Genomic DNA, 13630 nt, shown 5'->3' with positions numbered 1-13630 from the left:
CCAGAAGTGAGGACGGAAACACTGACTGTATGAATGTAAGGCAGACTTTCATGAACCTAGCAACTGAAATCGGATTGGTTAGAAACTTTCATGTGAAAAAACAGTCTGACAGCAGCACAGCCGGGGTGTCGGGCTGTGAGAGAAGCTGACAGAACAGTTGGAATGATCTAAAATATATTGGACAAATATATATTATTGTATTAACATTTCCTTGTACTTTAGATGCTTTTTTTCAGATAATTTAGGCCTTCACTGAAGGCTTTGAAGGGCCCGACAGTACACCACTGGAAATGACATATTCTCAAAAGATCTTTCTTCTCTTCTGCTTCGAGCAGTTTCTTTTTCTCCACCCATCAACTGCATCTTCACTGGATTGTTCTGAAAATGTCCTGGATAGTTAGCATGAGGAGAACCCAACGAGGACTTTCCAAGAGTTCCAGTCAAACCAAACTTTGTTTTTTGCTACTCTGACTTTATGAAAATACATTTGTATTGTATGTATTTTATTGTAAGACTGAATGCCGTATGATTAATAAGAAAAAAAAATAAACTTTTTTTAACCCTTTAACACCTGAGGCGTCGCCGGTTGAGCGTAAACACAAAACCTTTAACACACTGTAACTTTTCAACTGTTAACACGATAATTCAGAATCTACAGGAATTATCATGACAGCAAATCAAAGAGCATAAAAACTGGAGCTGTGGAATTAAAAGGTTAAAAATCCATAAGGAGTTGGCTCCCAAACGGTTCTTGCACCAATGGATTTCTGCTCAAAAACTGTTGTTTTAAAAGTTTGCATTTGATTTTTTCCCTCAAAAATCTATAATGCTGCCATTTGTTTGTCTTAGATGGTTTTGTGAACCTTAATGATGGACATTTAGAAAACAGCTTGATCATGAAATCAATAAAAAGCCTAACAGAGACGTGTTCCGTCAAGTGTGAAACACCAGTCTCCTACTCTATCCTTTTAAATGCGTAATATGCTCAGAATGGGGTAATCTCTTAATTCAGCAGCCAAACAAAGACCTAATGTTGAGCTAGAACCTCCAAGATGAAAGCTGATGGGTTTTAAATGCTCTCCTGTTTGAATCTAAAAAGTAAAAAACTCAGCAGAAGCAAAAAATATGACATTAAAAAAACTCAATTGGGGTGGGATTAAATCAATTTGCTTCTTTCTACTCCTTTTCAAACAAAAAAATCAAACTCTACCTGACTTTGGTAAATAATCACTATATTTAATTAATCTAATGTGGCTTTAGAAAGTCTGTATTTATGATTATAAATATGAGTAATCACACTGTTAAGAGGATGTTAAGTCAATAAAACAGACGCAACCTGAGGCGATCTGAAGTCTTGCGGCGCGATTTGAGCGATGAGATGTGAGTTGTAAATGTAAGTCACAATGTAAATATCTGAAGTTTGACAGGTTGCCGCATCGCATGAGCCAATCAGTAACTCAGCCTTGGACACATGACGTTTTCAGTGACACGACCAGCGGGTAGAATATTAATCCAAAGTGAGCGTTTTTGTCCAGAACTTCCATCTTTTTACTTAACCCATTGGAGCCGTCAGGTTGCAGAGTTCATCTGGCTACTTTGAGGTAAAGGCGGGATAAACTCTGGACAGATCGCTGGCTTTCTCTCCCTCAGTGGAGCTCACTCACTCGAAATGCTGACAGAGAGAGAGCTGCTGTGGGGTGCAGAGGCTGCCGGCTCTGACCTCATCCAGATATTTAAGGAAAGGAAAAAGGTCTAATAATTTTATTTTTCCCCCCTCAGGTTAATACAAGACAGAGAGCCTTCAAGCTCAGTCACAGAGACACAGAAACACCGTTGAAGCTGCTGTAATACAGACACAAAATCTTGAAAAATATCATATAAACTCAAACTTGGAGAAATGATTACTGATGTTTTTGTAGAAATCTTCACAATAAATAAACCTCATTTATTTCTCCACATCATCTGTGTCTTCATACATTCTAAGAGAGATATCCACAGACAGTCTTGCTCATAGCGACCATCCTAAATGCATTAGCTGATAGCTCCTCCCACATGCGGCTGCAGCGGCAAGCTCAGGAACATATTTTTTGACCAAAAAATGAATTTTTTGGGGGGGCCGGTGTGCGGCGGTAGGGCTGTCGACTCCTGATGTGTCGAAGTGTCCTTGAGCAAGACGCTCCTCTTCTTCTTTTCCTTTGGGCTTTTCCCTTCAGGGGTCGCCACAGCGAATCAGTTTCCTCCATCTAAGCCTGTCTTCAGCATCCTCCACTCTAACACCAGCCACCTTCATGTCTTCATTCACTGCATCCATAAACCTCCTCTTTGGTCTTCCTCTAGACCTCTTTCCTGGCAGCTCTAGACTCAGCATCCTTCTACCAATATATTCACTGTCTCTCCTCTGAACATGTCCAAACCATCTCAGTCTGGCCTCTCTGACTTTATCTCCACCTTGAGCAAGACACTGAACTCCAAATTGTCTCTCGTGGAAGGTTGGCGCCAGTGTTCGGCAGCCGAGCCACCACCAGTGTGTGTAAATGGGTCTGTGACCGTGAAGTGCTTTGGGCCTTCAAAGGAAGGTAGAAAGTGCTGTATAAGTATTAGCCAATTACCATTTACAAGCAACAAGCAGCGGATTTGTTGCGTGACGAAAGAGGGGCGGGGCACGCAAATTTGTCGCGCGAATCGCATTGGGTGTGAATGCACCTTGAGGCTTGAAATACACCATTAAATCAAATGAGGTGGACACACTGACTCGCCTCATGGGTGATGAAGACAGGGAGCTGCTCTGGCGTGGGCTGCTCTGGGGAGTGGACATTCTTTCCAAAGCCATCTTACTTCAGTTCAGCATCTGAAACACATCATGTACAACACTAAGGTCACATGACAAGACAAGAATGAAACTTTTCTAACATACATTTTGTACAAATTGCATAAGTCTTCATTCTTTCAAATATTCATTACTGTGCTTCATTATTCAGCACATTTTGAATATACCACACGATGTCACGGACACGATCGCCGCATTTTCGTGGTTGCTTTGCTCGCCACTGCAGTGTTATCCATTATAAGATCTCTTTATTGATCTGCCTCCAAAGCTTTCTATTCTTGTCTTGTATTTTTTCCTCCAAGTAATTCAATTATCAATAAACCTCCCTGTTTTAAATAGCTGCAAGCTGCTGGTGTGCCAGTGGAATAATATTTCTTATCTTCTAATTTATTGGCCTGCTGCCAGGTAGAGGCTCAACTCGCCGCTTTGAGCCCAGGCGAGCGAGCTGACGTTCTTAAGAGCCCACAACTTTATACCACAGTTTTATTGATGAATCCCCTTAAGGTTAGTTCATTTTCAGTGAGGAGATGCCCTCCTGTCTTACCTGGATACGGACCGATTATGACAACCTTCACTGGACTGATCACATATGGTAAACATCATGTCGTGAAACCAGCCAGATGGAAAAAGAGATTTTTACAGCAAGTTTTGTCTACTGTACTTGACTTTTTAAAGAGCCACTCTGATGACTCTAGTATTTTAGTGTTTTAAACATGTTCTTGTAGCATTTCCTAATGATGCAGGACACAGATACAGAAAATTTAGTGTAAAATTTCATTTCTCAGTATTTCTTTATTTAAATCAATGTGAATCAGGAGCAGACAAAAATGCAGTTTCAAAAAGATTTTATTTGCGATGTAGAAATTAGCTGGCTGTGCCCACAAGCTCCCTGCTCCACTCCATTCTGATCATCCCCTGTCAGACCAATAGATCCATGAACGTCTTTGTTTTCCTCGTCTGAGCTGGAATCTGGATCAGAACTGAACGACTGGATAGCTCTGATATTGCTCACCATTAGGGGCGAAAGTTGATTTTTTTGGTTATTTCAGTTAATCGCCCTCAGCCTATTTAAGTTTCTGGTTTTCAGTTCATACTGGTCAGGTCATCTGCTCTGCTCCTCTGTTCTGGTCTGCCATGGGTTATTGTCATGTTTCAGTTAATTCAATATGTGAAGTTTCTGCCATTAAGCCCAGTCTTCTGTGTGATCCTCCACCACCACATCCTGACAAACGCGGTACAGGACACGAAGCGGTACCAGACACGAGTGGGGTCCGGGTCAGGGTACGTGTGCACTCCGCGTCCCGATACTGGACCGGTTCTGTTATGCGACCTGGAGTTTGGGGACCGGTCATTTAATGAGAACAGCCAGCATGTTATATAGAAAAAAAGACGAGTTGGGGACACCCAAAAAGTGAGGCGGGGGGGGGTCCTTAGCCCAACGTCATTATGTGATGACTTGGGAACGAGGACGTGTTAATGACGCAAGAGACCAGGAGAAAGATCCAGAGCATTTAACTAACTGGTCAGTGCGCCATTGAAAACAATGCAAACATCCAAATAAAGCGCTGCCTGCTCTCAGCTCAAGTGTCAATTGTTATTTTAATCTTCCATAAGAGAGACCGCGGCTTCTGTCCTGTGTTATGCAGGGAAAAGCGGCCGCCCAGCTGATCTCTTTGGACCGGAACGACGTTCCACCTGCAGTTCTTTTACTGTCACCCCTCCTCGCCATTTTTTACCAGAAATGTTAGCTTGGGGGTGTGAGGGGCTGTAAGCTAGCAGGAGAGTGCATAAACAGATGGATAATGGGAAGTGTGGGAAGCTTGCTCCACGCTAACAGTCCCGCCCACAACTCAGAGCTGAATTTTTACTGAGCTCCTGCTGCTCTGCAGAAACTATGTCCTAGAAAACAACACAGGTTTTCTTGATAGTGGTCAAAAACATCATAATCATAAATAAATGACCACTGAAAATTGCTGAGAAGATGATCAGAGTGGGTCTATAATGTTTACAGAAGCTTGTGGTAAATGGTGGATCTCAGAGTAAAACAGGAGAGTGATGTAAGAATCACATCAGGCATCAGTCATTCAATCTCACAATTTTCTTCAAGCAGAAACAGAACAAAATGCCTCAATGACTAAACCGTTTATCCTTTCTATAAAGCAGAATACAATTCTAGCTGCTCATTATTTAAGGAAACAGTTTGTTTTTCCTGCTCTAGAACCCTTCAGGATATTAATATCAACAGGAGAATTTGATCAAAGATTTACAACAAAGAGGCTTTTCTGCTGTTTTCTCTGGAGGGCAGCAGCAGTGACTGATTGAGACAGAGAACACAACCAAGATGGATGTATGGATGGTAGAATTTACTCACAAAAAATAAGTTACCAGGAGACAGACAGAGGAGGGGTCTTTTAGCTGCAGACTTGGCATGGCTCCTCCAGAGCCATTTTCAGCATCACAGTAATTCAGAAAGTATACCTGTGCTTTGCCAATGCCCAGGAAGTCTGGTTTACTAACAGAAAAGGGAAAAACCAACAACTTTTATGCTTTGTGCACATAGAACAGAGCACAAAACGCAGCGCGAGTGCTGATACAGTTTAATTGCACCGTTACAACCACGTTGGAGGTGTAGATGAATTACACCGGCCCTGTAATTGAGGAAAAGGTCACGGCCATCAAGTCACAGTTGCAACAAATTCCATTATATGTGGCTCTGGCTCATTACAGGGCTCTTCTGTGGATTACACTATAAATGAAGATGAGTTGTCCAATCAAGCAATTCAGTCCTGAGCACTTAGAGTGTGTCACTAAGTGCTGTGTTAAGGACCATTGGCCTGAAAGTGATCGCTTTCATTCCATCACAGGCTCCACTCTGTTTTTACTCTCTTCATTTTTCACATGTTTCTGGCAGAGTTTTGTCATGTGATGCTTCAAATAACGGCAAACTTTCACATTTACCATAGTTTCTGCACTTTAGTGCGCACTGGATTATAAGGCGCACTGTCAATGAATAGTTTTGAGTGGTGTAACCTGAATTTAAATAACTGAAGTCTGACAGGTCGATGCGTTGCATCAGCCAATCAGGAACTCAGCTTTGGGCACATGACGTTTTCAGTGACTCGATCAGCAGTCAGATTATTAAACCAAAGCAAGTGTTTTTGTCCAGAACTTCCATCTCTTTCCTTAACTCGTTGGAGACGCAGGTTTGCAGAGTTCATCCGGCTATTTTGGGGTGAAGGCGGGATAAACTCTGGACAGATTAGTGGCTTTCTCTCCCACGGTGTAGCTCACTCACTCGATATGCCGGCAGACAGAGAACCGCTGCAGGATGTTGGAGGCTGCAGGCTCGGGCCTCATCCAGACATTAAAGAAAGAAAAAAGGTCTCCTAGTTTGATTTTTTCCCCCTCGAGTTACGGTAATACTAGACTGAGAGCCTTCAAGGTCAGTCACAGAGACACAGAAACAGCGTGGAAGCGGCTGTCATACAGACACAGCCCCCTGTACTGGGAAAATCTTTGATAATAATCATATAAACTCAAACATGGAGACATGATTACTGATGTTTTTGTAGAACTCTTCACAATAAATCAACCTGATTTCTCAACATCATCTGTGTCTTCCATTCTAAGTGAGAAATCAACAAACATCATCCTAAATGCATTAGCTGGCAGCTCCTCCCACATGCAGCCACAGCGTCGAGCTCAGGCAGGCGGCAAGCAGTGAATTCGCCGTGCAGTGAAAGAGGGGCGGGCCACACGAATCGCGTTTGGTGTGAATGCACCTTAAGACGCATTAATCCAGACAAGAGTCAGAGATAAATCCGTCAGTCAGATTTTAACTGTTCTAATGCTCTAGAACTTGTTTGTAACACTACGTGTTAGCCATGTTAGAATCGTTAGCTACATTTGTGGATTTTCAAGTTAGTAACAAAAAAAAGAACAGTCTGACAATGCTATACATCAGCCACGTAAGCTTATTTACCCAACATTGTTTGCAACACAAAAAAAATTTAAAAACGACTGATACAGCCAACATTACCACAACTAGGCCTACTCAAACCCCCAACCTTGTTAAGTAACATTTAAAAAAAAAACAGTCTGACACTGCTACATGCTAGCCACATTTGAAGCATTAGCTTATTGACAATACCTGAAATGCCCAACTATGTTTACATGTTAACAACACGTAATAAATCATACTGATGTCACTAAAATAAGCGTCACTGTGACAATGCAATCTCTCAACCTTCTTAGCAACACATAAAAAAGAGTAGTCTGACACAGCTACACGTTAGCATATACACAATAACACTCAACCTTGTTTTTAACTCCTAAATAAACAGACTGACATCGCTAAAGCAAATGTTACAGTGACAACGAAAACTCTCAACCTTGATAGTAACAAGAAATCAGTCCGACACTGCTACACGCTAGCCGTGTTTGCGTTTTTACATCAACATCCAACCTGGTTTTCAATCTGCAAAGAACAGACGGACATTTTGACGGAGCGTTGTGTACCTCTCAAAACTGCTACAACATCAGTAACAAAACTAGAATAAATCCTACATCATTGAAAAAAATAAATAAGGCTTTTAAGAGCACCTCATAGTGTGGAAAATATGGTAGTCCAATTAAAAATCAGCACTTTAGTGAAGCTGCATGAAGAGGATTCAGGTTGTGTTTTTTGAAATGCACCAGCAGTGCAGCAGTGATGTCACAGAAAGTTCTCAAAACATATGGCCAGAGTGGACCCTACACTGGCTAATTTTCATGCCGATGTTATGTGGGCTTTTTTTTTTTTTTTTCTTGTCTGGGCTGAAACCTGAGCATGCCCAGAGTGTTTTCTCTTTTGGTTGCTGTGGTGAACATGCTGGTTGTAGGTAAGTCAAACAAAGGACACCTCTGTCTTGGCCCCATGTCACATGCTGGGTAAAATAACAACCACTCAGTCAGTGCAGAGAATTGGGTGTGTTTTAAGATTTACTGCAGGATCAGTTTCTACTCTTTGCATGTGCTTTGAGGAAATCGTGAATGTCAACACTTACTTATGTGCAGCTTTCTGTCACTCTGGGTTCTAGAAATCCTTCATGAGCTTTCTGGTAGCTAGATGCTAGTTCCTGTCCAGCAAATACAACACCTAATATACAGGAAAACTTGTTCCCTCCCCCCAGCAGTCCTGTGACCCCATCAGGGATCCAACAGGTTCAGAAGATGGAACAGGGATAGGAAACTCCAGGCCTCGAGGGCCGCATTCCTGCATGTTTTCCAACATACATACCTGCTCTGGCGTGCTCTGATTGGCTGGACACACCTGAAACAGGTAATCAGTCATGAGTAGGGTTTGGATATCTGGAAATCATGCAGACAGACACTGTGGCCCTGGAGGCCTGGAGTTGCCTATCCATGGGATGGATGGATGGATGGATGGATGGATGGATGGATGGATGGATGGATGGATGGATGGATGGATGGATGGATGGATGGATTAGGTGGTGTCTATGAGACTCTCTGGGGTGACTTCATTTAACGCCATCATCACTCCTACATCCGCCTGCTCTTCCTGGACTTCTCCTCAGCCTTCAATCCCACAGACCCTGGAGCAGAAACTCTCCCCCCTTGGCCTGAGCCCCACACTGGGGGGGTGGGTGCTGGATTATATGACTACTAGATTGCAGACTGTCAGGATCCACAGCAACATCTGCAGCGAGTGGTCAAAGCCGCTCAAAGGACTGTGGAAAGAGAACTGCCTTCTGCCACAGACCTCTACATTGTAAGATGCAGGAGGAGGGGCCTGAATAGCATCAAAGACCCCACCCACCCAGACATGGACAGTACCCTCTGGAGGAGGCTGAGGAGCATCAGAAGCAGCAGACTCAGAAACAGCTTCTTCCCTGAAGGCTGTTAAACTCTGGGTGACTGATGTGTTCTGACTGTGATAGATATAAAATAATTCAAATTCAAGTATTTATACATAAAGTTATATGGTATTTATAATAACCCTAAAACAATCTGTCTACTTAAGTACTAGTAGAATATTGTGTTGTATATAGTTTTGTAAATGGTGTCATATTGTACCTGTTTCTTCTCTCACAGGTACTGGGACCTGAGTTCCAATCTGGTGCCAGTGGCATTCATTTGTCCACTGGTTTGACAACAGAAATCCTTGATTTTTTCTCATGAAGTCAATATATATGCTGGATAGCAGCTTTGCATCATTCCCTCTACTCCTCCTCATTTCAGTTCACTGGTTTCTCAGCTCCTTCTTGTACCAAGCCGTGCACGGCAGAATGCCTCTCTTCCTTAAACCACTAAAGCAGGAAAACTGTGGTAAAGCTTCACCGTAGCACCAAAAGTAACACATTTATCACTGAGGAAAATCAATAAATCAAACACTGAGGAAAAACACGCAAAAGCAATAAAACCACGCAGCATTTTGAGAAGCCAGCACCAGCTTAAATGAGTATGACTGAATTAGTGATGTAATGACTAATGTCTCCTATTCCACGTTTAATATCCCTAATGTTTCGGGGTGTCTCACTCTCTTTTTAGTTCCTACAGTTTGGCTTTATTTCAAACTGTCCACAATTCGAGTCCTTTCCTCTGGACTGAAGAAAACTTACAGTCAGGAAGTTCCCTCGGCCCATTGGACTTTGGATACGTCTCACGTTGGAAACTCAGATGATCTGCAGTCCTGTCATGGAGCTGAGATATGGTTCCATGGAGGGGACTCTGGTCACAGTCTGACCGCAGAGCTGTCATGTGGGGATGGAAACTGAGCAGGACGGGTACTGTTTCAGTGTTTGGGTGGAAAGAAACTGTTGTGGACCCAACATTCCTGTCCCACACAAGCAGGGGGCCAGCTGAAAGCAGCCCCTTGTGCTGAACTGCCAAGCTGAGCAGCTACTGCACAATGCCTAATTTCACCTTCTTCAAAGGAAAAATAAATGACTTTATCCTCCCTACAAAGGGACAGCTTTTATTTTTACAAACCGAAACGGAATCTTTGTGTCTGTCTGGTTTTTATCCACGTTATTTTAAAGATCTCTTTTCTAGTGATTTTTAACTTTGATGATGCCGTTTTTAGACAAATTCTGAACATCTGTTTCTGCAGAGCTGCAGGTTTTCATTAGAAATTGGCCTCAGATTTGAGAGCGGAACTGTTGGCACAGAGTAAACCTACCAACAGTTCCCATCATCCTTTTGTTTACTCTCTCTCCAGCTAGTTTACAGTCCCTCACAATCCCAACCCAACTTTAGCGGTGCCATAAAAGTTGTGACTAATATTGGAGCTGTTTCAGCTCAGACGAGGAAAACAAAGACGTTCATGGATCTGTTTGTCTGTAAGTGGATGATCAGAATGGAGCGGAGCAGAGAGACTGTAACCCACTGGCTGTAGCATCAACGTCACTGCTACAATCTTTTTCAAACATTTTATGTCTGCTCCTTATTCACAACAACTTGAATGAATTTCATGCTTAATTTTCTACATAATGTGCTCCATCATGACAAAAATACCATAGGAATGATAAAACACCTAAACAAGATCAGAATTTTGCTAAAACTATTTCTGAACTGAAAAAGCAGATCTCTGGACTCAAGAGAAGGGAGAGAAACTGGGTTGTAAGTCAGATTCCAGTTCAGACGAAGAAAACAAAGACGTTAATAGCTCTATTTGTCTAGCTGTGGATACTTCAGACATCACAGTTGCTGTGCCACAAACCTGAACTTTTTCAAACCGCCAGTTTTCAGTACTCAGTTATCATCATTTTTCAGTTTATTTTGAACACTATTTAGAACATTAGAAACTGTCGTAACAGACAAAAAAAAAAAAAAAACAAGTACAACAGAATAGTGTCCAAAGAGGAAAGAATTTAAAGGAAAAAGTATTTAATCCCTTCCTCTTTACTAACTTAAATTAAGTTTTCTGCCGCCTTCCAACTCACTTTGGGACAACAAAGACAATAAAAAAAAAAAGCGTATCAACAAGAGAATCCATTTGTACATAAAAAACCTATACATACTGTATACACATCTATACGTGCTAATACATATGTCCACTTACATATCGGCACAAATATTTTTACATACACAGTTACCAATCATTTATTTATGCATGACAGAGCTGGCCCTCTGGGAAATTCTATCCAGCCCTCCAGATCATTTTATTGTTATTAACGGCCCGATGTTATCTTCCTCTTATTTCTAACTTGTATAATTCTGAAAAAATATATTTTATGGAGAGTAAAATATTGGAAGTTATTTAAGGTTTAAGTTGATTTATTCTGGAATAATATTCCTGCCTTTTTATTATTCTTAATTATGTTAAAGAGTTACAGTTTAAAAGTTTCAAAAATTGTCATTTTGCTAGCTTTTTGGACTATTTTGGCATTTACTAAGATTTTTTTTAGGCTATTAGCTTTTAGCTTGTATTTTAGCTGCATGCTAGCTGTTTTGGCTAATTTAGGCTTTTCAGTTTTTTAGGCTGTTTTGCAGTTTAGCTATTTTTTTCAGCTACATGCTATCTGCTTTGTCTAAACAAGTTTTTTAGGTTAGTTTGGCATTTAGCTCATATTTTAGCTAGCTATAAGCTTCAGCGTTTTCAGCTATCAATTTCTGCATCTTCAGCATCAGCACTAGCATCTTCAGTGGCCAAATTCAGCTTACAGCATTCACTCTAGTATTATCACAGGTAATTCTGTATTTCTAGTTCATAATTATGTGTAAAAAGTTTAAAGTTTTGAAAATATAGTTTTAGGGTGTTCAATAAAAGTTTATCCCATCCGGCCCATGACCTAAAGTGTGTTTTGGATTTTGGCTCCTTGTGAGATTGAGTTTGACACTCCTGATTTATAGTCATTAAAGATTGTTGATCTGTATTTTCAATTGCCTTATTGTTGGACTATTTTTGATTTTGTCAGTTATACTATTCCACATTCTTGGACCACAAAATGAAATACAGAATTATTTCTTGTGGTACGAGTTTTTATTTATTCTAAATCAGAAATGGCCTCTTAGGGAGTACCCTCCATCTCTATAAATATAATGATAAAATATCATGCAGGCATGGTTTTCTGGTCAAACACGACAACCTTCTTAGCTGTTATCTCAAAGAGCCTTAAATGCAGAACATTCCACTGATAACGCTGGTGTGGAGCTGCTATTTTCAGGCAGATACACTCCACAGACTTGCACCGAATGCATCAAGCTTGTAACATTTGCTAATTGTGGAATCATACAAGCAAACAAGAGTAACATTTAGCAACTCCACACTTCATATTATATATTTTTATTCTTTTATTTTCTATAACCAAGCTAGGGATGGTTTTTCATTTCTGTTGAGTTCAGATACCTGCAACCTTAATCCAGCTTCCTCAGCATTCTTCAGATGCTCCTCCAACACAAGAGCTGTTCAGATGGAACAAGCACTTATTGATAACACTGCTGGAGTAATTGGGGTCAGAGGTCATGTGAGTATTTCTGAGGATAACGTTTGGCCACAAGCCAAGTCCTGCCCTTCCATTTAAAAGGATAAAGAGAAATGTATTCAGGCTGTACATCATTCTCTTTCTATTTTACCAATTCTTTTCTTCCTAAGCTCTATGTTACTGTAATATATTAAATAATGAGTTGTATTTTGCCAAAACACATAGCAAAATTAAGTAAATAAAATTTTGATTTGCGGGGAGAAATTGTAAAGTCTTTCACTGCAATGGAAAATCTATTACAAGACCTTGTTAACATTATATTATGATGGACTGCTGGAAGATGCAGAGAAAACCCCACGGGAACTGGAGACACAATTCATCATTTCTGGTGGTACGAACGAGGTGTCAGATCTATGAAAAAGATAAACTACAGCTTCATCAAACTGCATGTTTGTTCTTTAAACCAGTTGCCCCAGTTGTATTCATTAATTCCAGTAAGTGATATACGTTTGCCCGATCTCTGGCAAACAAAACGTTCATCCTCAGGGATTTCTTCATCTCTGGAGGCCTGGACCTTCTACTTCAACCAGACGACGGAGCACACACAGATCGTGCGAGGAAAGGAAGTTGGGTACAAAATAAAACACTGCGGTGATTTTAGGATTCTGATCAGAATGACCTTCTTTTATATTAGAATCTTTGAAATTATAATAAAATCTTTAGAGGATAAGATGCAAAAGACAGTTTAGCCGGCTGGGAATCCCACACAAGGGGCGCTTTAGTCAAAACTGTCAAAACCAGGAAAACGTGTTTAAAATATGCTCTTATTTGGTCTCCTTTTTTCTCCCCAAAGAAACTTTCCGAAAAACGTTTTTATTTATTTTTTGTTTATTTATTTATTTATTTATTTATTTTTAGCTTTTTAGCAATCCAGGTAGCCATGCAGGTAGGTCCTTAAAGTCATGTGAGCAAGATGAATGTTGTGAACAGAATCCAGAAGTTTTTCAAAATAAAACTTCCTTAAGGATCATAAAATGAACTAAACTGAAATAATCTAAGTTAGCACATTTATTTCTTCTTTTCTGTCTGCAGCACAGGGGTCAGGCACCACCGCTTTATACATCTAACAAAAGCAGCTAGAAATGACAATTAATACTTTTGCACAATATTTGCACAATGAGCCTTTTGGAGAAAAGGGAATAAAGTCATGGGAGACAAAAAGATGAGAACAACTATTTTAACGACAAAAAACCTCACAAAGACAGATCCTGTGAGTTCACACAAAGACAAAAAGTGTCATCTTTGCTGTCACTCCCATTAGCATCATGAACAAATCATAACAGCACCAACACTTTTCAGAATAGACAAAAATAGATTA

The 13630-nt window shown here is 40.7% G+C and overlaps 1 protein-coding gene across 2 annotated transcripts in view; it reads right to left on the bottom strand.

Annotated features, from left to right (window-relative positions):
- The window catches only part of LOC112151766 (INSC spindle orientation adaptor protein), an 82506-nt gene that overhangs the window by 41722 nt on the left and 27154 nt on the right, over positions 1-13630 (bottom strand). For both annotated transcript variants that reach the window (XM_024280823.2, XM_024280824.2), the window contains exon 2: positions 2757-2848. In XM_024280823.2, coding sequence (XP_024136591.1) covers positions 2757-2830 — 74 coding nt within the window. In that variant the 5' untranslated portion in view covers positions 2831-2848. The remainder of the gene's footprint in view (positions 1-2756; positions 2849-13630) is intronic.

This window comes from Oryzias melastigma, linkage group LG6 (genome assembly GCF_002922805.2).
Source record: "Oryzias melastigma strain HK-1 linkage group LG6, ASM292280v2, whole genome shotgun sequence".
Taxonomy (NCBI): Eukaryota; Metazoa; Chordata; class Actinopteri; order Beloniformes; family Adrianichthyidae; genus Oryzias; species Oryzias melastigma.
Note: the sequence above shows the minus strand (reverse complement) of the source record. Positions and strands in the feature narration are given on the sequence as shown.